Consider the following 26,435-nt stretch of genomic DNA (forward strand, 5'->3'; position numbering starts at 1 on the left):
AAGAGCCATAAAGTCTTCAAAAGGTGGAGGTTGCTGTTTGATGCATGGGTCAAAAAACACAGTAGACCAGTGTTCGCGTCCACTGTGACACCAAAAGTCATTAGTTTTATCTTTAATCCAAGTTATTGTTTGAACATATAAATGTTTGTTTATGTAAATATAAACTAACTGCTTTCTATTTTTTATTTACGTTGCATGCAGCATCTGAGCTTTTTTGGACTGGGGGTTGTATTTATTTATTTAAGATTATATTTGGGGGATATTTCTTCTTTACTTGATAGTGAGAGAGACAGACAGGAACAGCAGGGGAGAGACAGACAGAGGATGACATGCAGAAATTTGAGGCCCTGCACTAGACTCAAACCCTGGACCCTGCAGTAAGGACTCAGCTTTACAGTGCGTGCTTTATTGCCCTGTAGTCAGCTTGGTCTATGTCGCCAGATATCCCAACATACCCAGCATATGCACAAAACTGTAAACAGTCATGAGTTTAAAACAGCGACCATGAAACCATTTAATAATGTTAAATAGAAGAGGTCTGCATACGTTTTCATAAGATATTATGCAAACGGTTGTATGAGGATATGTTGCAGGTAATTGTTTCCAGAACAAATGCAGCTTCACCATCTTGAGTTCATTTAAGCTGACTGCTTCCTAAAGATCTACTGATTGTATTTACTCAGTTGATGCACAATTGATCTTTTGTCATGAAAACCCAGAAATCTGTCTTCAGAAAACAAGAAAAAGCCCCCACAGCTGACTTGTTTTTGTGTGAAGGGAGAGGCCTAATTTCAATTAGCGAAGCATCACTTCATGCTGTAAGTGAAACTGGTTGGAAACAGATGTTGGAGTGCATCACTCTTTATCAGATATATTATGGGAGTATGAACCATCCCATCATGCAGAAAGTTTGACTTAAGCAGCAGTTTTCACTCTTATCTAAATCTGTGGGTCACAATAACTCAAACTCTGCAGAGAGAGTTACAGCTCCACGGAGTCGCTCAGTTGTTCACATGAAAAGGAAAACGAGAGCTGTGAAGAAGCTACTTCCCATGACATCACCGTGTTTGTTAAATGACCTCCGCAGGCAAGTCAGACACACCTTCTCATTTCCTCCCTGCGCCATTCTAATTATTTACTTTATTTACTGACGCAGGGAAAATGGTTTGTATATGCCAAGAGTTTTCTTCAAACACAGAATCAGATCTGGAAAAGACTGAAGGACTTCTTCAAGACTCAACGAAGCAGTAAATATTTTAACAGCTCACTAATCTTGAGGAAAACTTTTGCCACTTTTGCATCAGTCAGCATCAAACATTTACAAAAACAAAAAAAGAAGGAAAATCAAAGAAGCACAAGGTGCAATACAGTTTTCTCAATTAATGGACTGCTTGTTTTATTCATAAAATATATATAAAAAGAGACTTTTTGCTCCTTTTATCTGACTCATAGTATAAAACTCAAAGATATTTAATTTACTGTCAAATCAGACAAAAAAGCGGCAAATCCTCATAACTGAGGAGCTGAAATTAAATTATTTTATTCTTGAAAAATACTTAAATGATGTGTCATAATAGTTAATTTTCTGTTGATAAGCTACTCATTTAATCAATTATTCAACTAAACGTTTCAGCTTTACACAAGACAGTTACTCTAGTAAGCAGCAGTAACCTGTTATTTACAAAAGCATGTTCCTAGAAAGAAAACGTCTTTATCTGTAAGAAAATTTTGATTTTAAGGAGTTAATTCAGTTGAATTGAAATGTATGATCATGTTTGTCCCTTGGGATATTTTGAACAAAAATCATGTTACTGTAAGAGGCATGCATTATAAAACCATAAAACCATGCTCTGAACATTTGCACCCATTATTCATTCCTGTTTTACAGCTTCACTTTATATGATATTAAAATACATTAGTGTAAGCTTCTTTTTCTGATGTGTCATCCTAGCTGAAGTGAGGATTAAGCTAAATACATAATATGGACAGTTAGTACTGGATGTGCCGGTGTGCAGGACATGTTTGTTGTATTTAGTGAAAGAAGAATTGTCTGGGAAGGAAAGAAAATGGTGTGTGTGTGTGTGTGTGTGTGTGTGTTTGTGTGTGTGTGTGTGTGTGTGTGTGTGTGTGTGCGTGTGTGTGTGTGTGTGTGTGTGTGTGTGTGTGTGTGTGTGTGTGTGTGTGTGTGTGGCTGGAAGCTTAATGAGAGAAAGACAAAGATTACATATTGATTTCTGGATGATATGAAACTTTTTATGCTTTCTAAGGATCTATTGATAGAAAGTGTGTCTCTTACACATCTTATTACTCTTTTTTTTTTTTTTTTTAATCTTATTATATTCTCTATATATTGTTCCTTTTACCTTATTAGGCTACTTTTCCTCTTCCATTTTTTTTTTTAATGTAAGAATGGTTTTTGGCCTCATGGCATCATTAGTTTGTGATTAACTGCTTTCTGTCAAAGCACTCTGTGAGCTGTTGTTTCAGGTGCTATACAAATAAAATAAAGTTATTATTGTTGTTCTCATGACTACATGTGATGCTCATTACTGCTCACTGCAAGATTTTGAGACAGTTTAAAAACAAAACTGTACTGGCTTCTGGTTTATATTCTCCACACTGTCTAAACTCTTGTGTTGTCTTAACTTTCTGCATACACCACTTGTCCTTCACTGAACCCCTTAAATAAAGCAGCTTGACTGAATTTTAAAACCCAAATCTATTTTGCATGAAGAAGCAACCTGTCACTCATCACAAACCTTGTAAATATCAAGGTTTTCCCTCTTTACAGTGCAGAAAAACTGGATTTGATAAGTGAAATCCACTCATTTTTGTGACAACACACCTGTCAGTCAGGGTTTATTTTTTATTTTTTTATTGCTAAAGGTGCTGCATAGGTGTAAACCTATTTTTTTTTGCAATGCATGTGTGCAAACATGCAAGGTTTTTATGTTTTTTTGTGGTAAAGAAATTACCCATAAGATCAGATTAGTACCCTGTTCAGCTATCATGGAAATATAAACAAAGACAATATTTTACTTTTTCTCATCTTGGGGTTATTCTAGAAAATGTATTTGAATTTCAAGTTGAAAAAGGATAGTTTTCAGGGTTTTCTTTACTGTTAAACTTAGTGGCGGGTCATTTTTGACCCCTAAGACAAGGGTTAATATCATTGTTTTATTTATTTCTCTTTGTTGTATGGATAGATCGCATCATCTTCAGAATTACATTAAAACTGCGGTTGTTGCATTAAAGTAAATGGCACAGATGGCATCGTTTGGAGCTTAAAAACGACCCATTTTGACATCATATGTGACCGATGACACAGTTTCCAGCTGCTTATCGTGCTCTCGTCACACGTTTATGTAAGAGGTTCGGTGCGTCAGCAAATCGTTGATTAAGAAACTCAGATTAGGCGCAGGAAATCCATCCAGAGTTTTATATTCTGTATAAAAAAGCCTCTACAGTGTCTCATCAGTGCTGTACAGTGGGAGATGCATTAGTCATGTGTGCAGTTTCCCCATCTTTTGCAACACATGTGCGTCAGAGGAGGTGATACCAGTCCCAGCCGGGGGAGAGGCCAAACAAACTGCCTGTAAAGAAAAGAAAAAAATCAAACAACTGTTTTTCTTTCCTCACACATATGGACGTAATCAATGTTGATGCTTGATGGGACTGACAACAGGGTGTTAACTTTCCTTTTGTTCTGCTGCGTTGTCCTTCCTCCTCTGCTGTTGACCACAAGATTTAAATTGTGAGAACGGGATTCAGATGTGGAGCAGCGAGGAATAAAAGGGTCAGATTAAACTGTGATTTCACACAGCTGTTGTATGCAAAAAAAATATGTCTTTTTGTGTTTTTTCTTCTTCAACAAATCAACTTTTATACTCTTTTATACTTTTTTAGTAAATCCAGGTGCTAGAAACTCATCTGTAGATGTGAGATGGGTTTTTCTACATCTCTGCTCTGAAGGAGGAAAATGTAACAAAGGACAGTTGTGGACAGTATTATACCCCTGGGTTTAATGAGGAAGTGACAGGTCACTGTAGAAACAATAGGGACAAGAAAGTAAAAAGATTCAAAGCACCGACACCGAAGTAGCTTAATGGAAAGTAAATGTGTTGTCTCAGCAGTTTATGAGCACGCAGATCATGGATGTGAACTCTTAATGGCTTTAATAATCAGGTAAATAAACTGAAAGCAGAATCTGTGATATAGATGTCAGTTTTTTTCCACAGTGATGGTTTGTCTTATTTAATTAAAGGAAACTTTAAAATCAGAATCACAGACAAACATCTGCACCATTTGGTCTCCTGCAAAGATGATGTATGCATCCATGATTCAACATCTGAATGTAACCACTGTGATGTCACACATTGGTTTGTGAACATTCCCATTTTGAAACCTCATCTTTGTTTTTTGGAGCCAGAAGTGACCATATGTGGACAAAACAGGGGAAGTTATCAGGCTGGTTAGCAAAATGCAAAAATGGACAGCCGACTCCTTAAAGTGTCTTTTATTACAACACTGAACAAGACTTTTTTAAGCCACCAAAATATTAAAATTAACTTTAGGAGCAATCTTTTAATCTTAAAGGAACACCGCCATACCCTGCTTTATCGTCTACTTTACTCTAAATTAGACCATAGTTTACTAAATAAACATCACAGTATATTGAAGACGACTTTAAACTAACTATTGAGACCATAAATTCATTATGAGAATGTTTACTAAGGTCAGAAATCAAGTGAGAAGTATAGGTAATTTTCTAAAAGATGACTATACAACAGGACTTCTTTTTGCAGTCAGTGGAGTCGCTCCTTGCTGGCCGTTTGAAAGAATGCCAGTTTAAGACCCAGCTAAAGCTTGACTGAATGCAAAAACATTTTAATGGAGGAAAAAAGGTATTTCAGTAAATACAAGCACAAGCCAATGGGAATACTTTCAGTTTCTCAGATTTAGAATTCAGCTATAAAATTCAGGAGATCCCCAAAGTGATCAGAATTTACCTTGAGGGGCACATGAGTCTTTGTACTAAATTTCAAGACAATCGTTCCAATAGTTATTATTTCAGCATGGACCAAACCACCATTTCTAGAACCATGCTGCTATCAATCAAGTCTGTTTGAAGCACACTTAGCATTTAGTCGACAAATAAAGAGAAAAGATGTTGCGACCATCAGTAGACACAATCTGTCTCACTTTCCTCAGAAACTTTCAGTCAATCGTGTATCATGTCTGTTCATACAACATTCTTGGTACAAGCCCATGATGACTTTTTGACCCACTTTTTTCCCCACAAGGCGTTTTTCCCGTAAGAGTGCACAAGCTCTCCACATAATAAGAGCCAGCAGTGGTTTACAGAGTGACAGTGGCGGTCACTGACTCTGCACGACAGGCTCTGTCTTTGACTCTTTCATGTGCTGCCAGTGGTTCTTGGAGTGTCTGTAGTGTTGGCTGCCCACAGTCCCAGAGGTACTGCCGGCTCGGTTCGCCCCTACATCACATAATAAAGCGAAAGCTCTTCCTGAACCAGTTCCTCCCATTTTTACAGTAAATCCCATTTCAACAGCACTATGGTGTCATCTCCAGTACAAAACTACAAAAAACATTATTCTTAAAAGCTTTTCCATGGGCTCCTAACTGTAATACCATTTACTGACTGGAATTAAGTGAATAATTATTAAGTAATTGTTGATGACAAGTGGAAAACAGAGCTAACAGCTACTGAAGCGGACACGCCTCTCTGGGTAGGAAGGAGCGGAGCTGGTGCGTGAGACTGAGAAGAGTTTCATACACAAAGTTTGGCTCACCTTTATGCCCAGCTCTGACTTTAACTTCCTGCTGGGCGGTGTCCCACTCAGCAGCAGAACACCATGACAGGACAGCTGCTGTTCATCAGAGCAGATCCACAGCTGGCTCTCAGGATGGCACTGTTGGTCTGTCGGTCCACCAGTTTGGTTCAGAGTTTCATAGTCCCCAGAGGATGTATCCCAATGATTTTAGTTATCCCCTGACTCTACCATAGTCACTGTTGCTCAATGTGTTCACTCACACTTATGAGAGTGTGAGTTGAGAAATATCTCAACATATATAAAGATTGCCTTTACTTTGTACTTGAAAAATAGATTTGTTTTAATCTCAATGATTAATGGTTAAATAAAGGATATATATCATATCATATAATCCTCAGAGGGTGAATCTTAATGACTTAAGTGATCCTTTGACTGTTCCTCTAGTGCCACCAACAGCTCAAAATGTTCACTTATCCTGTGAAATATCTTAACATTCATGGCCCTCAGATGATGGATCCTCATGACTTTGGTGATCCTCTGAATCTTCCTTTAGTGCCACCAGCAGGTCAACATGTTCACCCATCCTGAGGAATACCCAAACATCTACTACATGGATTGTCATTAATTGTGGTTAAGATGTTCAGGGTCCTCAGAGGATGAACCCAAATTATTTTAGTGATCCTCTGAATCTATAGAGCCACCAGCAGGTCAACATGATCCCTGTGAAATATCTCAGCAGCTATTAAATTGATCGCCATTAAGTTTGTTAAAGGTATTTATAATCCTCAGAGGATGAATCCCAGTAACTTTAGTGATCCCCTGACTCTACTTTAGTGTTACCAGCAGATCAATGTGTTTACTCATCCTGTGGAACATCTCAACATCTACAAAAGGAATAGCCATTAACGTTTGTACAGACATTCATTGTCCTCAGAGGATGAATCCCAATAACTTTAGTTATTCCCTGACTGTTCCTCCAGTACCACCAGCAGGTCAATTTGTTCCCCCATTCTGTGGAATATCTCAACATCTACAAAAGGGATAGCCATTACATTTTGTACAGACATTCATGATCCTCAGAGGATGCATCCTTGAGACTTTACTTTCTCTAAGTACTGCCACGAGGTTCACACTTGTGGATTTAAGTGTAATATAAATATTGAATGTATCACCGTGAAATTTGGTGCAAACATTCATGTTCCCCTCAGCCTAATATCTAACAGATATGGTGAAACATTGAGAAATAACTAACAAAACAAGACTTTTGTGGATTCTGGAGCAAAATGAAACTTTCTACATTAGTCAGTAATATTACAATCCGGCTAAAATCTCCTGAGTTTAGTTTATATCTGCCATCTCCGTCTCCTGACACCCACAGAGTTTATCTTTGCTCTGAGTGCATGAACTCTTATTTCTTGGAACAGATCTTATCAGCACAGTATTTATTCCTTTCTCCAGCAACAGAGCGCCGCAGAGTAACGTTAACATACCAGGAGACCTGAACCGGGTCAAACAAAAACAGTTGGCTTCTTTGTGTTTGGGGGTTTGTTCTCGAAAAGTGTCACTTGAATCCGGTGATCTAGTGGGAGGGCTGTCAGGACGGCTCTGCTTCATCCTGCTCATGCTCCGTCTGCACAGCTGTCTGATTGGACTGACTGGACTGGATCCCCGTAACGCTGAGCTCATTAGGTTTAATTGTGCTGGATGTGAACAATAAGCGATCGGCTGTGTTGAAGTCTGGAATTTCAGACTTCAGTTTAGCTTCTCTGGCTTTTTCTTTTGTAAAGTTTTAAGTACAGTACAGTTTTGAAGCCCTGGAACTTTTACCATTTTAACACCGTTTTTACTTTTTTAATTCAGTCTTTATCTGTGTTACAAGTTCAGATTCTACAGGAAACATTAGAGAAAATATCATTAAAACTATATTTTCATCTGTTTCATAATAACATCTTTCTTTCATTTGTCCATATTTCTTCCTGCCTTTTCTGTTTCCCCTTCCTGTCTTTCCCAATTAATTCATTTTCTTTCTTCCTTCTTGCCTTCTGGTATTTTCTTATCTTCCCTCCTTCTTTCCTGTCTTTCTTGGTTACTTTCTCTCCTTCCTCCCTCTCCAATGGCCTTACATGGCCCTTATTTCTTTCACTTTTTTCTTTTTCTGTCTTATCTTTCCTCATTTTCTTCCTTGTCTCCCTCCCTACCTTTTTATCTGATTTGTAATCCCCCCGAAACTCAATAAATCCTTTCACTTTTGCAGGAGTTTTCTTCTGCTTAACTTGATTTACTTCAACTTAAGTCGTGAATTCTCAGTCGCGTTGTTACTAACTCCTATCCCGTCCTGTTTATTGATAAACTAACCCTGCATCATGGCACTGAGTGGAATGACAACCACGTAAGGCACAAAAAGTGACGCACACAGTCCCCTGCATGAGGTGCCAGCAGTGTGTAAAGCGGCGAGAGACGCACCTGTCAAACTTCATATCAAGTCACCCTTTTTTCCAGCTTCAGCACGCCTTCCTCTAATCTGACAGGCAGGCGGGAGACGCCTCACTGTGTCATGTGTCCTCATAAATGTGTTACTGATCTCAGCTCTTGGTCCATACAGTACGGGCCTATAGCTGCTCATTATGTGGCGGTGATCTCCCAAAAGTGACATAGTATGTTGTAGGTTCTCCTCTGACGCAAGAAAACCATTTAGTTGTAGTGTCTGGTGTCACGGGGACGCATAGCAACGCAAATGCTGCCTATAAATATACTTCCACGTCCAGGCTATTTTAAACCCAACAGGGTCAAACAGGAGAGTTCAACTTCCTTTTACCACTGAGAATTTAGATGTTCAATTATCTGAAGGAGCCAGCAGAGAAGTGAGCGGATAAATTATGGAAATAATCTGATTTAACACAGTCACAACATGTGTAAAAATAAACAGGCTGCAAATAAATGATTTAAGGGTCAGTTCACCTAAAAGAAACACCATTTTCTCACTCTATGCAGCCATGCAGATAGCTTTGATTTTGAGGGAGGTAAAGACATTCATGAGCCTCAGAGGATGAATCCCTTATCCTGTGAAATAGCTTAACATCTTCTGAATAGAATGTCATTAAATTTGGTTCAAATGTTTATGGTCCTCAGAGGAAGAATCCCAGTAACTTAAGTGATCCTAGGCCTCTTCATCTAGTGCCACCAACAGCTCAAAATGTTCACTCATCCTATGGAATATTTCATCATCTCCTGAATATTAAATTTGGTTCAGATGTTCATGGTCCTCAGAGGATGAATCCCAGAGACTTTAGTGATACTCCGAGCTGCCAATGGCACTAGAGGAAGAGCCAAAGTATTCACTTATCCTGTGAAATATCTTATCATATACCAAATGGATTGTCATTAAATTTGGTTCATATTTTCATGGTCCTCAGAGGATGAATCCTAGTAACTCTAGTGATTCTCGGACTCTTCATCTAGTGCAACCAACAGCTCAAAATATTCTCTCATCCTATTGAATATCTCAACATCTCCTGAATAGAATATCATTACATTTGGTTAGATGTTCATGGTCCTCAGAGGATGAATCCCAGTGACTTTAGTGATACTCTGAGCTGCTAATGGCACTAGAGGAAGAGCCAAAGTATCTTGTGAAATATCTGGACATCTACTAAATGGATTACCATTAAATTTGGTTCAGATGTTCATGGTCCTCAGAAGATGAATCCCAGTAACTTTAGTGATCCTCCGACTCTTCATCTAGTGTCACCAACAGCTCAAAATGTTCACTCATCCTATAGAATATTTCAAAATCTCCAAAATAGAATGTCATTAAATGTGGTTCAGATGTTCATGGTCCTCAGAGGATGATTCCCAATGACAATAGACAGTTTCTGACTCCACAGTAGTATCACCAGTAGCTCAAGATGTTCACTTATTCTGTGAAATATTAAAAAATAAACTCCAATTGGATGGCCATTTAATGTTGTATGTTTAAAGTTGATTCTTGACGGTTTAATTTGACAGAAAAAAATGTTATTGCAACATCTCTCATCCGTCATCAGTGTGTGTTGTTATCAGATGACTTTTTTCAGTGATTATAGTGTGATGTGAATTGGCTGAAAGCTCCAAAATGATTAAAGACTGAGGTATTCTTTGTCAAAACATTTGAGATATCTGTCTCCACCTAAACACTAAAGAGGTGAACTGGAGTTGCAAATGCAGCACTGACAAATTGCTTATGTTATGACATATTATTATGAAAAATTAAACAGCAGAAACAGCAGAAGGTTTTAACACAGATTTCAAAGGACTATTTCTACAGAAGAAAGTGAGGAAACAGTTCGCTGTCAGGTCTGTGGATTATCTGCAGATTTAAATTTGGGAATTAAATTTTGTCACAGTAAAAAGCAGCTGACAACATCTGGGACACCTCACAGCAGCCACACAAAAAGAGTCGAGTGTCAAAGTCTTTGTGGGTGTTTATAAGAAGCAACATGATAAAGAAAAGTATGAAAGATGTTGGAATAGTGAAGCGTTCCCTGTCACTTATTTTCCAATAACTTATGCATGTTTGACAAGATGGTCTGCTTCAATTTGTCTAGTAGGAAGTCTGACACAGTGACATCTCTAAAGAAAAATATACCTGGTAGTTCAATTAGGGCTCAGTAATAACAATGTTTCTAGTACGAAATTATGCAGTTGAAAACCACATACAAAATTCCAATTTCCTCCAGAAATCTTAGATGGATTTCTATAAAAGCCAACATTTCCATGACTCGTCAAATAATCGAGATTTTGTTTGTTGTTATTTGAGTGAACTGGCCTTTTAATAAGTTGCACAATGTAATGACGTTACCATAATTCAACACAGTTTTTTCCAGCTTTTACCACATTCAGTTTGATTATTTTAATTATAAACTGTGTGTTTGTGTGTGAAGACTCCGGCACACCCAAGCACGTCATGAGACTGAAACATTTCCTTCAATTCAGCCCTGAAAGCAAAGGGCTGAGTGTTAATATAATAACTCATCGCTCCTTCGACACATAAACTGTCTTTAAGAAATACAAACTCTGACGTCAACTCATCCATATTACCAGCCTGATGGATTCATAATCCCATGGAGACACTCATATGTACATCTTAATATCCTAAAAAACATGTTTATTTATGGGGTTATGTTAAAAACATTATGTTACAGCCATTATGGGTTTTTTTTAAAGAACAGTTCAACAAATTGTAAAATAAGCTTCTGAATGAGTCTCACTCACAAAATGCTGCAGCAATAATCCCTTATTGTCTGAGTATCAATGAGTTTATTAAAGCTCATGACGTCCTGGTAATACATGCAAAAGATTACACTGAAAACAAACATATGCTACATTTAAACAGTTCTTTACAGTATGGAAGTACACAATATTCATTTTAATGTTGCCAAAAATCTGGATGCATGAGTTACCTAATTAGTTAATAGACTGAATATGATGATTATGATAATCAAAGTGCTTTAAGAGAATATATGTTTAAGGTTAAATACTCTCTAATATCATGTGAATATAATGGCAGCTTTTTATTATTGAGTACCAAACTTCTAGAGCTCCTAATCATTCCCCGTGAGATTCATAAACACATGTGTCCAGGCTGAAGTGTCCTAAATGAGGCATGAATCATTGTCGTGGATTTTCCAGTTTCCTCTCTCCTCTCCCGGGCCTTTCGACAAAAACCACAATCCCTCCCCGTTACAATCAAAGCCGCCACATCCCACAGCAGATTAATGGGAGACTTCCTCTACATCGCTCCGCACAGTGGTAATTCATCTTAATTGTGATCCATTCCTGCTGGCAGCGTTCCCGGCTCGCCAGATGCTCCGTGTCTGCTTGACAAATAAATCCCATACAATGTGTTCAAAGCTTTAAAGTTTCTGAGAGAGTCTGCGTCCAACACGTACTGGACAACATCTGTCAGTGCAACTCTTAAGAGGCTTCGGAGAACCAGAATATGTGTTCAAGTTCAAGTGAAAATACTTCTCTGGTTTGCAACCAGAGCGGTCTGACTCTCCCGTCGCCTTTCCTTCTTCCTCTCCAGTCTCACCTTCCAGCAGACGATGCTGGACGCTAAGAGCACCAGCCCGGCCGAAAGCAGCACCAGGCCGAAGTAGGAGATGGTGGATCCATGGGAGTTGAAGCTGTACGCCACGGCGGTGACCACGATGCCGGCGATGAGCACCACCACGCCGAAGGGGACGGTGCAACGGTAGCAGGACAGCTCGGCCCCGCCGGTGGCTGCGGTCAGTTGGACTTCATTGACCAGGGGGATGTTCACAGTGGTGGCTAAGGGAGGCGTGTTGTTGTTGGCCTTCTCTGGGGTCGCTGGCGTTCTCATGGCGTCCTCATTAGCTTCTTCTGGCATCGCAGGATCAAGGAGCCGTCTGTCAACCAACCACAGATGGTTCCTCTTTGTTGCCCTTTTACCTTCCTTTCTTTGCTAGGGTCTCTGTGTGGAGAGAAAGAAAGCGTTCATTAAGGAGTCAGGAGTTGTGGCTCAACACTGGACACAAAAAAAGAGAGAATTCAACACCACATTTCACAATTCTACAGCACTTCTTATTTGCACGTTGTTTGAGAGTAACCTCTTTGCACAATCACGGCCGCCTCCTGACCCAGCCGCCCGGAGGAGTTGTCTGAATGACGCAGGACCACTCAGCCCCTGCACGAGCTGAGACATTCCCTGGAGAGCGCAGGATATGACATTACAAACTGCTCCGTGAAATGCGAGGAGCTTTGAAATCACCAGCAATTTCACAAGCGCTCATTCTTCCTCTGCTCACGTCTGCTGCGTGTGGAGACTCTGAGTGACAATCAGCGGGGCAGGACACTGCCACTTCTATTTTCCATCATTGTCAAGGGCTTTAATATGCTTCTTGTTTCATGTCTTTTCATTCAGAAATCATTGTAGAGGTTTAAAATGCCTCAGACCAGTGGCTCCCAAACTGCAGGGTCAAGAGGTCAGAGGCTATATCCTCTGGATTCCGAGAGAAATTTGGGGGTTTTAAACATCTTGGGTGTAAAATAAAAGACACATGATGGGCTTAAAATTGGCTGATTCCACCAGGACACAGGGAGGATAATACTAGCAGATAACCAACCTATTGTCTAGTCATTTTCCAGCAAAAATGCAAAACATTCGCTCTTTCCAGCTCATTAAACGTGAAAATTTGATGCTTTTCTGTGACTGTCAGTTTAATTTATTCAGGTTTAGAGCTGTATTTTGAATAATACAAGCAATTTTAAAGCATCTTATTTGGCAGTGGGGAACTAAAATGTGCATTTTCCACTTTTTTCTGCCATTTTATTGACAAAATGATTAATTGAAAATTATAAAAACGAAAGTTGTGCCCTGATTTAGACTTCTGTTTTAGCTGCAAGATGTTTAACAATTTCCACACTTAGAAGAATCAACATGTCTTGCTTCATAAAGTACAGTTTAGGGCTGTTTATATGGTCTTTTCTCAAATGTTTGCTGTTTTTTTGGCTCAGTTTTGGAGAGTTTTGCCTCTTAAGGGCTTATTATCTATTAAAGTGGTTGCTAGATGTTTAACAAGTCACACATTTAGAAGTAAAACACCTTTTTGCTTCATAAAATAATGTTTATTCGACTATTATTCAGACTTGTATCAAGTTTTTACTCTTTTCTTGTTCAGTATTGGAGAGTTTTGCCTTTCTGGGACTTTAAAAACTATAAAAGCAAAACAATGAGAGAAGGTACATCAGCCTCCTCAAAGTTTATAGACACTTAATGAAAGTTTTTGAGGAAAAAGAACAAAGATATGAGCCCAAAAGAGGGTTGAAGTATGTTTAACAGCCTATAATAAACTTATTTACTGTATTAGACAGGTAATTGACAATAAGAAAAAAGTTATTCTGTTGAAAATGTTGCAATTTCCTGCATATTAATCTGAACCACCGCCACATAAACTGACTTCAGCTGCAGTTTAAAGGTGTTTAATTATCTTATTACCAGCTGGTTATTTGCAGAGAGGTGAATCTAGTTGACTCAGCACAGAGAGAAGAAAGGTTCCAGTTATAGTATGCTAGAGCTGTTTCTTCAGCTCTAACAGTCCACATTACAGCCTTTAATAAACTTATTCACTATGTCTGACAGGTGTGTCATATTTATGTTTAGGATACATTAATCGACGATAAGAAAAATAGTTTTTCTGTTGAAAAAAAAATCTTAATTTCCAGCCTATTAATCTGCCCCACTTCCACATTTTCAGATGGTAATAAGTGAATTAAACACCTTTGAACTACAGCTTGTTATTTACAGAGAGGTTAATCTAGTTGACTTGAGCTCAGCACAGAGAGAAGGTTGCTTACCTCACAGCCGCTGTCCATGTCGCTCCTCTGCTGCACTCAAACTTATCTCAGAGTAAAAAAAAACAACAAACCCGCTCATAAAACATTCACCCACAATCATGTAATTAAAAGTCAAAGAGTTGTTTCGTTGTGTTGAACTCGACAACGAACAGCGTCTCTTTCCGGCTGGAATCTGACTCCCATTCATGAGCAGCGTCCCCCTGTAAGAGCTGCGGAGCCCCATTCACTGCAACTATTTCAAGTATCGATGAATGCAGCGGCAAGCTCACAGCTGTTAAGGGGAAAAACTGTTTCCGGCCATACATTCCAAAATAAAGCTCACATTCCTGTGAGTTTTGTTGCGATTACTTTCAATTCCTTGGATGCAATTATTTTGAAATCAAAATCTAATTATTAGGGCCTCGGGGCAATCGCACAGAGCACAATTGTTATACTGTGGATTTTTTCTTGTTTTTTAGTCCCGTTACAAATCATATATCAAAACGTGCGGTTTGATCGGGATCGGTGTGCTATTACTTTTCTCTACAGAATACGAACTGCCCAAAATTTTGCATTGAAGTGAATGGGACGGCCGGAAAAAAATGAGCGAAAAAGAACAAAAATTGGAGATTTTTAAACGTCTACTTCTCCGGCATAATTTCACCTAGAGACTCCATTTAAACTTTAAACAGTAGACACAAGTCTTGTGTATCAGTGTATTAATCCACGTTTCGATAGGTCATATAGTTTTTTTTATCAATCCCTGTTCAATGACCATGATCATTTCTTGAGAAATTCTGAGATTATAATGGGTGTGTATTGCATGGAATGTTTGTGTCACAATGTAGAGGGAGAGAAAAAAATTTCAAAAAATAAATTTGAAAACTGCGCTCCAAGCCGCAAATTCCACTCTACAAAAATAATTTATACATAGAAACGTAGGAAAATTAATCCTCTCGTAAAGCTGTCAGAGTTATAGTTTGGGTGTAGGACGCACAGATGCGCCACCAACACGCACCAACAGCCTCATTGGCTCCCATATTAAAAATGCAGGAAGATTTCTGAAAAAGGGAGATGTAACAGTTTTTTTAGATCGCTCTAACAAAGGTATTTTTTCATTTTTCTTAAAACATATATAGACGTTCAGGAAGAACTCAGGACGCTCAAAGTGAAGTCGGATCAATGATGGTTTTGCCAAAAATGCTTTCTGTTCGAGGCCAGAAATTCCAGTCTGTCCACCTCTGGATGCTGTCACTGTTCGCGAACATTGGCAGTTGGTGGCAGTTAATTCTGTTGATTGCTCTGCTCTGATTGCCTTTGATCTTTGCTCTGATTACAGTTACAGATACACGCACACACACACACACACACACACACACACACACAGACAGGAAACTTTATGCGATTTTCATTACACACACACACACACACACACACACACACACACACACACACACAGGGCATAGGTTGCCGTATAAAGAAATACTTGAAAAGGAATGCTTGTTGTAGGTGTGGTCCTTATATATTGCCATTGTATATAATATAGTATCATAACATTACTAGTATTAATTGTTTGAAATCTCTGAAGAATCTCATCATAGTGTACACACACCGGCAGTAGCTCCGTGGCCCTTTCAGAATTTCCCCAGAGGAAATTTTCTAGTTTCTGTTATTGTCTCGATGGCCTCTGGAGCCATTACAACAATATATAATATAATATAATATAATATAATATAATATAATATAATATAATATAATATAATCATTATATTAACATTATAGTATATATTAATCTATTATTTATATTATATTATATTATATTATATACCATTGCTTAAATAATTCTGCTCACAAGTTTGCAACTAAATAAAGTAAAATTAAACGTAGAAAGGCATTCACCAATATGACAATAAATATAACAACTTAATAACATATAGCTTTAAAATCAGTGTTTCAAAAGTGCTGTTTTTAATACTAAATCACATGGAATTTTATGGTGTTCCTCAAGGATTAATGTGATATTTTGGGCCATTTTTATTCAAACTTCAAGCTAAAAAATTTAAAAACAATTTTTTAGCACCAAATCAGTGTAACAAATTGTATTAAGCCAAAATTTGCTGCAAAAAAATATGAGATAGAATTGAGTATGACAATGGTCTTCACATATATTCCCAATATAATGTAGTTGTAATGAACTGTATCTAAATCAATCTCCAGATCCCCAGCTTTTAGATGATGTACACCATTTCTGTGTGACATCCAGTGTTGACCTGGTATCTCCCCCTAAATGTCCCCTGTCCCCGGCTAAAAAAAGGGTTAACTAATGTGAGAGAAGCTGAGTTGTTGTCAAACACAGCTCACATCTTATTTTCTCTCCTCTCTGTGTCTCATGCTGTCAGAATGTGGGACCTGTGTGTAATGCTCTCTCAGGGATCACTGTTGTTGACATGATTACATAAACGTCCCACAACAGCCACTGATTTACGGTCTAAGGCACACACACACCTGTTGTGCACACTGTAAATACATTTACACTGTGGCTGTTCACTCCCTTCTGCAGAGGGATTTTGTCTCTGTTGCGTAATGCTAATTATCTCACACAAACAAATATGAAGTGGGAATCACAATGAAACATGTTTCCAGGTAATATTCAGGATAATAAGAAGCTCGGCCCAGCTGTACCATGACACACACAATTATGTGCTGCACAACTTCATCACAAAACAGTGAATACTGATGGATGTGATTGCAGGAGTGGCTGTAATTTGTGTTCATATGTCATGTTTGCACGCTTTCAGCATGCAAACAAAATTGTAGAGCTGCAGTATGTTTTACTGAGCAAATATTTACAAGAATGCTTCTAGTAGTAAATCTGACTAAAAGGTGAAAGGGAAAATAACTGTTCAGACATCGGCTCTACTGCATATTACTGGAGGAGTGCATCATTTATTTTAAGATAAAATAACTCAAGATAAGATAAGATCTGAAATACATTTATATTATAATTTTTTTCAAATTGCATTCTATCATTATTTTAAACATTAATTAAATATTATAATAAAATAATAAATTATAATAAAATAATAAATAATAAAGCAATTACATAAAATGTATAAACATTTTAATTATGTATGAAATGTTATATAATGATAATAATAATAATAATAATAATAATAATAATAAATATTATTATTATCCCTTAGATTAAATGTATAATATAAGGCTATATCGTTAAAAAAAAGCATCTGCATTGACAAGAAAGTCCTTAAAACTCTTTAAGCAAAAGAAAAAGAAAAAGAAAAAGCATCATTATGTGAACTCAATGATATTCATATTTATACTTTATCTATCTGACATTCCAGAGTACAATCACTGTGAGCCAGTGCAACGAAATTTCGTCCAATGTGAATATTTTTTGTATAACTGAACGACAATAAAGTCTGTCAAAGTCTAATGTGTTTTCACCCTCTTATTTTGAAAGCTGTGACCGGAAGCCTGGTGTCAGAGACAGGTGTTCCGCTGCGGTGAGAGGAGCCGTCATGTCGCTGCGGTTTACCGATGAGGAGTTTCAGAGCGCCTGGAGGGAGCTGGACGAGCCGCAGCTGGAGGGAGGATGGGAGCTCTTCGTCGAGACGATGGGAGTCAAAATCTACCGGCTCTATGAAAAGGTGAGAAAAATTAATAAAACTGGCGCTTTTACAACAGGAAGACGGCTGCTACTACTGACTGAATGAATGAGTCTGGGTCGGTTTGGGGTTCCTCTGCAGAGCCTGTCGCTTCGTTTTTACCACTGTTTTCCTCTTCTTCTTTCCGAAAAACATCATTCACAACATTAGTAAACACACGAGCAGTGATTTCCTAGCGGCCAACATGGGAAATACCCGGAAATGGAGATCGAACTGTTGGAATGTAGAAACCGGCTGGAACGGTCACGCGAAACCCCCCTTACAAATCTGTCAATTTAATGTTTCTTCTACTTTAGGGAACATATGCATGCCTCTTCGACCCTAATTGAATTGATTTATGAAACAACATATATCCACCCTTCAAATCGGCATACATATGACACATCTAAGTAGTAGTTTCAATTCATGTTTAACGAAAGGTTTACAAAAATAGCCTTAAACAAGTAAAAAGCTAGGGCTGATTCAATTAAAATTAAATTGTAATCTAAGATTGCAAAGTGTACACCAATTATCTCCATTCATTCACTGAATTTCCCTAGGTGATAGAATAAAGAAAACATTTGAGGTATACTGGATTTGAGCTGTTGGACGCAAAAACCGGATGGACCGGTCACGCCAAACCCCATTCACAAATCTGTCAATTTAATGTTTCTTCTGATTGAGGGCGCATATGCATGCCTCTTTGAACTTGGTTGAATACATTTATGAAATAAGATTAATCCACCCTTCAAATCGGCATACACACCAAGGCCCTAGTTTTAATTCATGTGGAGAAAAAGGTTTACAAAAATAGCCTAAAATAAGACAAAAGAAGTTGAACAAATTAAATAAAAGTTCAATTAAAATCTTAAACTGCAAAATGTACACAACTTATGTAAATTTTGTCACTGAATTGTAACTTTTAGGTTACAAAAAGTGCTGTATTTATGAAGTTAAAAGTTTAATTCATGATGAACAAATACAAGATATTTTATTTTTTATTTCATTTAAACATATTCCTGCATTGCTGTCAACAACCATATGTCTTTTAGAAATCTTAATTTGAATCTGAATTTTTAAAACACTTGGTCAGCACTGTCATCCAGATGGGCAACTTAAATGCTGGAGGGGGCCACAATTTTTCATGGACACTACCACAGGGCCACATATAGGACCGTGCACTTAACCAAATATGATAAAACTGCAATTTTAAATATGTTTACAGTGCTTAACATATTTCATGCTCAAACACATGTACAGCAGTATGAATAGTATAAATAAAATGAATAACCACTTACTGTGATTTTTTTTCAGTGTAATAACAGCAGACCAACATTAATTGCAAGAAGTAATTTTGTGCATTTTTACACTGCACCTTTAAGATTTCATGCTCAAATGCATGTAGTTGTACTGAGGGCCACTTCAAGTGAGGGTGCGGGCCGTATGCGGCCCCCGGGCCTCCAGTTGCCCATCCCTGATCCAGACAATCTTCTTCCTATTGGCTTAATATTTAGGAATGATCAGATGGGACACTGCTTTAGTCACCCGCAACTCATAATAATGCACTTTTCTGTTACCAATAGGATGGTATGTTGAGCATGTCTAACATTTTTTGTTTGTTTGAGGCCTTGATATGTTGTCCACTGCAAAACAAAGATTTTTTTGAATGGAGTTTGGTGTGACTGTAGCAGAAACACATTCAGTCACACAATCAGTTACTGGGAGTCCATTGTTATAGGTTTATTGCATTGAAAGCATGAGAAAAGCCTCCTCAGATCTGTTTCTTCACTTTTGAATCCAGTCCAACACACTTGGAGTGAGAGAGGGTGCAGCAGCGCAGACTGGCTCTAATCAGAGTTGTGTGGTTTGGGATTAGTTACATGCTGTGGGTGTGGCATTCAGCCTACATTTGGAAGAGAGAGAGAGAGAACTTTCATGTGCTGTTTTCAGGAAACTGGACTTTATGAGTACAAAGTCTTTGGTGTGCTCACCACCTGCACCCCAGAGCTGTGTGCAGATGTCTACATGGACCTGATGTATCGGAAACATTGGGATACATATGTGAAAGGTAACAAACAAACAAACAAACAAACAGTAGTAGCATTGTCCTTTACATCAAAATCTACTTTCCTGTCATCTCTCCTGTGCTGTAAAAAAAAAATTAGTGCATTATTTTACAGTGTTTTTCTTGTTTTTTTTTTTCTACATTAAGTGGACCTTCAGATCTGTAATTTAATACAATGGGACATTATACATTTTTTACAGTATTATTCTATTGCTTAATGGTCTTGAGTGTAAAATTACAGTGAATTCTATCTAAAAATATATATTAAAAATGCACTTAATATTGCTCTATGTAAAATTACTTGGGCAACTTTATGTATTCTTACAGTAAAGATTTAAAATGTAATGTAAAAAAATAAACGTAAATGTAAAACTTTTTCTTTAAATACAGATATTTACTGTATATTATCGGTATATATTGTGTTTTTACTTTTACAACTTTTTTTATCTATTAAATTACAGGGAATTATATTTAAAAATATATTTAAAATATTCACTTAATATTGCTGAATGTATTATTACTTGGGGAACTTTCTGTTTCTTACAGTAAAAACTTTAAACTTTTTTGTTATTCTGCAGATATATTTATGTAATTTTAAATACAGATATTTACTGTATTACCCATATTTTTATTTTTACAACTTAGTGTATGGCAACTTTTGCTGCCAGACTTTTAATAGTTTTAAAAAGTATATATTTTTCTTTTTTTTACAGTGTGCTTAAGAATCACTCTGCATGATTAATTTATCAGTGAAATAACTCATTTAGGCTTCTGTTTTTTCCATGTGCCTTTTTAGATCTTGTCTAGTTGTAAGGTTCTGCATATTGGCATGGTTTTAATCACTGAAAACAACATATTTTTCATTTTTTACCCTTGTTTTTATGCATCCTTACAGTAACCTGCAGGTAATATGCTGTCTATACTGTAGCTGTCTAGTCTGAATCAAGTAACTTAACGTTAATGGCAGTTGAAGTAGCTTTGTAAAGTGGTGTTTTTTTTAGGATAGTCTTGTGTGGTAGCTGAGTCTTCTTATATTTGCTATGGTGTCTCCCTACTAGGGATGCATCAGGATGCATGATGTTGTATGCCTTTAATTTCCTTTCGAGCTGACTGATATAGAATTGTTGCATCTGATACCGATTTAGAGGAGACAAAACTCACACATTACAGATACAGCCAATTTAGTTGATTTTGAGCTAGAATGAAGACAGACCTATGTAGATCATGCACATCTTTTGAAGGGTGCTCTCTTATTAAAGAATATTTAACATATTATACATAATAGGATATGATTAGATAAGATCAGACTTTATTTGCCCCGCAGTGGGGAAATTTAGTCGTCACAGCAGCTCAAGTTACAGACATTTACAAAAATATAAAGACATATACACACATAATAAACATACATTATATACACCTTTTATTTACTTGTTTGGCATGTATTATCAATATTGCACATAGAGTTCTGTTGTTGTGGTGACATGCAATGTATTAATTACATTGTCAAATAATTCTAGAGGTGAAAACCAAAATACAAGATGAAATAAAAGTAAAATAAGTAGCTAACACCATTATTAATGCCCCCCAAACATTATTTTTGACATTATATTTAATGTTTACAAAAAGTTTTCATATTCGCAGACACAGATAGACAGCGATATGTCTTTGATAAGTCAACTTATAAATCAGTCAGGCTCTAATTTCCTTTCTTTGCCATAAGAGATGAAAAACCAACATATATCAGAGCATCTTCTAGGATTAAAGCATTTTTTAGCTTTTTGAAATCCCTTTAGAGTACATCATGTATCCATACACCTGCCTCTGATGTTTAGCTGCTTTTTTATTAAATGCCATTGTTTGTTTTTATTCAGAGCTCAATGAGCAGGATTTCAGTGGACAGACGGCGATCTACTGGGAAGTGAAATACCCGTTTCCTCTGTCAAACAGAGATGTATCCTTCTGCTCCAGACAAACACATTTAAGACAAACACATATGGCCTCTGAAACTATAATGAAGAGACAGTGTGTTCCCTAACAGCGCCGATCTCAGTATGTGTACATGAGGGAGCGCAGAGACCTGGACCAGGACGGCAGGAGAATCTGGGTGATCCTGGCCAAAAGTGCTCCGGAGACGCCGTGTGCAGAGAAGAGTGGCGTGCTGCGCGTCAAAGACTACAAGCAGAGCGTCGCCCTGGAGAGCGACGGAGGCTGTGGGACTAAACGTAAATATAACGATACTGCAGTATGCATGGATAAACATCAAGATCTCCTGAAATGAATAGATAATTAATTTGCTTGACATGAAAATTTATCAAAATTATGAATAAAATAAAAAAAAAAGTTAGAAAATTCAAACACAAGCTGGATGCGTTGGATGCTTTATATAGTCATTTATATTACACATAACATGTATATTTTATACGTATTATATTTTATTATACATATATTAGTTTTATATATTTAACATGTTTGGATAGGGCTGGACCGTATGGCTAAATGTAATATTGTGAAATTATTTCTATTTTTTAAATATTTATAAAATATTAATAAACATCATGATAGGGCAAATATATGCAAAAGACAATAAAAAAATAATACATTTTTACATAGATTTTATGATTTATACTTGCTCCAGAGTTAAAAAAAAAAACAACAACAAAAAAAAACCTTAGTTTGAATTTTCAAGTTTTATTCACAATAACACATTATATTGTCATCCAGCGATCTGTTTTGATATTGGACCTTAAATTTGATCTTTAAAAAATGTTTAAATGCATTTTTTCAATAAGTTTGATTACATTATCAACTGAAAATTGATTTAAAAGGTTTATTGATGAATGCAAGACATGATTAGCTGCAGCCCTGATATAATAAAATAAACATGTGTTTTGTTTCAGTTTTTATGAATTACTTTGACAACCCTGGAGGAAATATTCCAACCTGGCTGGTGAACTGGGCAGCGAAGGTGAGTGTATGTTTTACTGTGATATATTCAAACTATGAAAGCAAAAAACTTCTGCAACTTTCAACCTGAATGACCCGTTAAGTATCTTTAGGTTAGCTGATCAGTTACAGATGTGTCACATGAAGAGGATTTGCTTATTGAGGTAAATAAAGTTACATGACTGCTTAGTATCTGAGTGTAAATTGTTTAATTGTCCTGTTTTTATATTGAATTAACACTAAAAACTACGTATTGTTTGCATGATTTACAGTAGAAATAAAAGGCTTTACTTTGTGTAAACCAGCTTTGTTTGAGAATATTGCCCAACAAATACAGGGATTTGTATGATTTGAATGGCTGCCTTTGGGGATTATTGTGTCTTAGCTGCACAATGGAAAGAAAAAAGAAGTAGAGGGGTGTAAAACACTGAGGTGGTTATTGATTCATGACACATGTGACTCTAAGACTACATCCACAACAATCGAAAAACCAACAGTCCCCTACTGTACATCAACTGTACTTTTAAGGTGCAATTTGTGAGATTTGGGCAGATTTTTTGTGCAAAACACTGTAAACATGTTATAAATACAATGTGAAGAATTGACAGTTTTGACATTATGTAAAAACAGTAAAAACATTAAGATAGGTAGATAGAAATGTGAAAAAATAGAAATATAGATATGTACAAATACGTATGGAAACAATTTTTAGACCATTGTTTTCTTCAGTTTCTTGTTCATTTTAATGCCTGGTACAACTAAAGGTACATTTGTTTTGACAAATATAATGATAACAACAAAAATAGCTCATAGGAGTTTAATTTAAGAGCTGAGCTGAGCTGAGCTGAGCTATTGATAATAACCAAATTGATTATCAAGAAAACCATGGAAAATGGTAAAATAATAAAGAATGTTGAAAAACTTGAAAATCTTAATTGAATCATATTTCAGCTGCAGAAATGAAACCACAGTAACAGCAACAGTTTAAATATGTTCAGTTCAGTTTATTAATAGCAGTTACCATATTTTAAATGTGGCTTACATTAAAAAAAACTGTAAAAATGTTATCAACAGAATGTGAAGGCGTGACAGTTTTGACAAAATAAGGGAAAAAAATCACATAAAAACATCAAGATAGATAGAAAGATTCTTTTATTAATCCTTTACAGGAAATTAGAGAAAGCTGCCATTTTTACATGTAATTAAAGCCTTTTTGAGGAAATTTGCATTAAATACAGCTGTCTTTGAGTATTACAGAAGAAAAAGCCTTGAAATGGAAGTTGTATGCTCGACAAAGTGACAGTGAACATTTTCTTTGAATATTTTGACAATATAATGTGTTTAGACTTAAATTTATTTAAAAGGGAAACTTTCCCTGACATGTGGAAGTCGTGAAGGAACCATTTCCCTGCAGCAAGACACACTCTTCAGAACGTGCACATGTTCATCGTTGACCCACTCTCACAGATCTTTGATGGTGGCTTTAAAGACGGCGTTACTAGGGTTCACACACAGGCCTCTCAGAGCTCCAGCCCTCTGCAGGCTTTATGGTTCTCCATCATTATTGGTAGCAGATGTGCTGCAGGGTGATGTCAACAAGCTCCTCTCTTTCTTTTGTTGCCCCACCTGGGTGGGTCCTGCTCGCTCACACATGTGCCTCTCTGATAGATGCTTTTTGTGTGTTTGTGTTGAACAGAGTGGGGTTCCAGGTTTCCTCACAGCCATGCAGAAGGCCTGCAGCAATTACAGCAACTACTGCCAGAAGAAATGAACGCAACTGACAGAACAATGGGCTCATGCACAAGGGCTTGATTCTTATGTTTCTTGTTTTTAGCTCTGGGAGGTATTCTGACTCTGTGTGATCAAATGTTCATGTTGTGAGCTGCTACTTGTTGTTGCAGCACACTGTTGACTCAGGCATGACGTGCATGACTGGCCACCCTCATTACTCAGCTGCTGTTCAATCAATTCTGTTTCGCTGTACTGTATTGATCAATACTCTATCTATCCTCTTCTCTGTGCAATCACTGTAAGCTTCAGTGTCTCTAGGATTCAGGAACTTCCTTAGGATATTCAAGCCTTTTTAAAAAGACATCTTTATATAAAAAGTACTTAAATGAATGATTATTTTAGAGCCTATGTTGTGAGACATTCAGCCTCATGCAGGAAGCAATATTTAAACTAATTTACATAATTTGTTATTTTTTTGTATATTTCTTGGATTCTCCAATGTTTTACTTTAACTTAAAAAAATGCATGAATATAATTTAATTTAGGTTATTATATAGTGTAGATTATTATGTTTATGTATGCGATTATTACATGTTTTAGCCAGGTTTTTCTGCATTGACACTCTGGAAAATCATGTTTACTTTGTTTAAGTTTATTGAACAGAAAGTTGAATTCACTCCTGCTGAGTTTTCTTCTTTTTACAGCCTTTTTCTGTGCCATCTCTCCTGTTCCTGAGTGTTTACACACGGCACAACACCTGCACTTACAGAGCATTTATAGGTATTATATGATGAATTAAGTGGGATTAATCATTCTGCACACCTTGGGTGGTTAGTAAAGGTTTGCTGCATGTAGAATTTAAGTTTATTAATTGTTTAAATTAGGAGAAAGTTGCTGCATGAGGCCTGTTAATTAGTTCAAATTGCAGCTTTTTCCATAGAATTTCACTCCTTCGCGGTGTTTTAGATTTGTTTTCTGTTAAATGTGACGGATGCATTATACTTTGATTTGTTGTACTGTATGTTCGGTCTCACTGGGATCTTCCTATCGTCCGTTCAATTCACTGGAACTCACTCACTAGTTATAATGATGTGAAAACGACTAATTTATTCTGTGCTTCTGAAGGAATGTTGCCTGATGGGTTATTTGTGATTCATTTCAGTGGGTTCATTACTTATGCAAAGATCACGTTATGATGCTCTGTGCTGATTTATTATGGGTGCATACGATCAAAGAAACGCTATCTGAGATATTACTGTATGGGTGAAGGCTGTAGCGCTCCTCTGTATGCAGGTGAATATGGTATAATCTGGTTTTGAAAAGCCTATTACTGTGTAATATTGCTGTGTTACTGAAATGAATAAACTTTCATTTTAAATTGAGTGCATACCATTAAACTGTTTGTTGCTTTTTCTCCAGCATATCATCGTTTGACACTGACGTGCATAAAGTTGATACACTCAGATGCCAGTTTATTAGGGTACAAGTACAATCTAATACATCAGTCCTTGAGTTAATCTTTCATACAGTTTGTTGTGTTCAGTCTGCATACACAGTTTTAGAGACCTATTGATTAAACTAACATTATTTTGGAGGATGTAGTTTATGGTGCTGTTGACCTGTGATACAGTGAGGTGGTGCTGCTATTTATTCTACCCTTGTTGAGGTAAATTGGTGAATAAATAATAGAAAATGTTAAATAGAAATATCAATAACAAGCAGCAAATCAGATAGGATTATAACATAGACCTCTCATCATTTGATATTTCTAAGAATCACATTTAAAATCAGCTGAAGAAATAAAATCACAGGAACAGCTACTAAATATATTTACCAGCACCAATGAACAAATGTTGACAGTCTTTGTTGAAATCTTATCTGACTTGCTCTTTATTATTGTCT

At 36.9% G+C, this 26,435-nt stretch overlaps 2 protein-coding genes across 4 annotated transcripts; one reads left to right on the forward strand and one right to left on the reverse strand.

Annotated features, from left to right (window-relative positions):
* Positions 1-10,478: 10,478 nt before the first annotated feature.
* tmem100a (transmembrane protein 100a) lies at positions 10,479-17,691 on the reverse strand. Of its 3 annotated transcripts, XM_059348701.1 has the most exons (3): positions 14,151-14,334; positions 12,404-12,501; positions 10,479-12,267 (listed from the first exon to the last, which is right to left on the reverse strand). In XM_059348701.1, exon 3 carries the CDS (start codon positions 12,181-12,183, stop codon positions 11,785-11,787), a length of 399 nt encoding a protein of 132 aa, XP_059204684.1. In that variant the 5' UTR covers positions 12,184-12,267; positions 12,404-12,501; positions 14,151-14,334; the 3' UTR covers positions 10,479-11,784. The 3 variants fall into 3 exon arrangements, with proteins under 3 accessions (XP_059204684.1, XP_059204685.1, XP_059204683.1); XM_059348702.1 differs by lacking the exons at positions 12,404-12,501; positions 14,151-14,334 and adding an exon at positions 17,595-17,691; XM_059348700.1 differs by lacking the exon at positions 12,404-12,501.
* On the forward strand, positions 17,648-25,945 carry pctp (phosphatidylcholine transfer protein). Its single transcript, XM_059348699.1, has 6 exons — positions 17,648-17,797; positions 19,745-19,862; positions 21,731-21,810; positions 21,910-22,081; positions 22,757-22,824; positions 24,499-25,945. The coding sequence occupies exons 1-6, from the start codon at positions 17,669-17,671 to the stop codon at positions 24,571-24,573; spliced, it is 642 nt and encodes a 213-aa protein (XP_059204682.1). The 5' UTR covers positions 17,648-17,668; the 3' UTR covers positions 24,574-25,945.
* The last annotated feature ends 490 nt before the right edge of the window (positions 25,946-26,435 follow it).

This window comes from Centropristis striata, chromosome 13 (genome assembly GCF_030273125.1).
Source record: "Centropristis striata isolate RG_2023a ecotype Rhode Island chromosome 13, C.striata_1.0, whole genome shotgun sequence".
Lineage (NCBI taxonomy): Eukaryota > Metazoa > Chordata > Actinopteri > Perciformes > Serranidae > Centropristis > Centropristis striata.

Bases quoted from the DNA above. Each gene is read 5' to 3' on its own strand.
- tmem100a (XM_059348702.1), bottom strand. From the start codon at position 12,183: ATGCCAGAAGAAGCTAATGAGGACGCCATGAGAACGCCAGCGACCCCA.
- pctp (XM_059348699.1), top strand. From the start codon at position 17,669: ATGTCGCTGCGGTTTACCGATGAGGAGTTTCAGAGCGCCTGGAGGGAG. The intron at 19,863-21,730 runs GTAACAAACAAA...GTTTTTATTCAG, and splicing joins TTGGGATACATATGTGAAAG to AGCTCAATGAGCAGGATTTC. The intron at 21,811-21,909 runs GTATCCTTCTGC...CGCCGATCTCAG, and splicing joins TTCCTCTGTCAAACAGAGAT to TATGTGTACATGAGGGAGCG.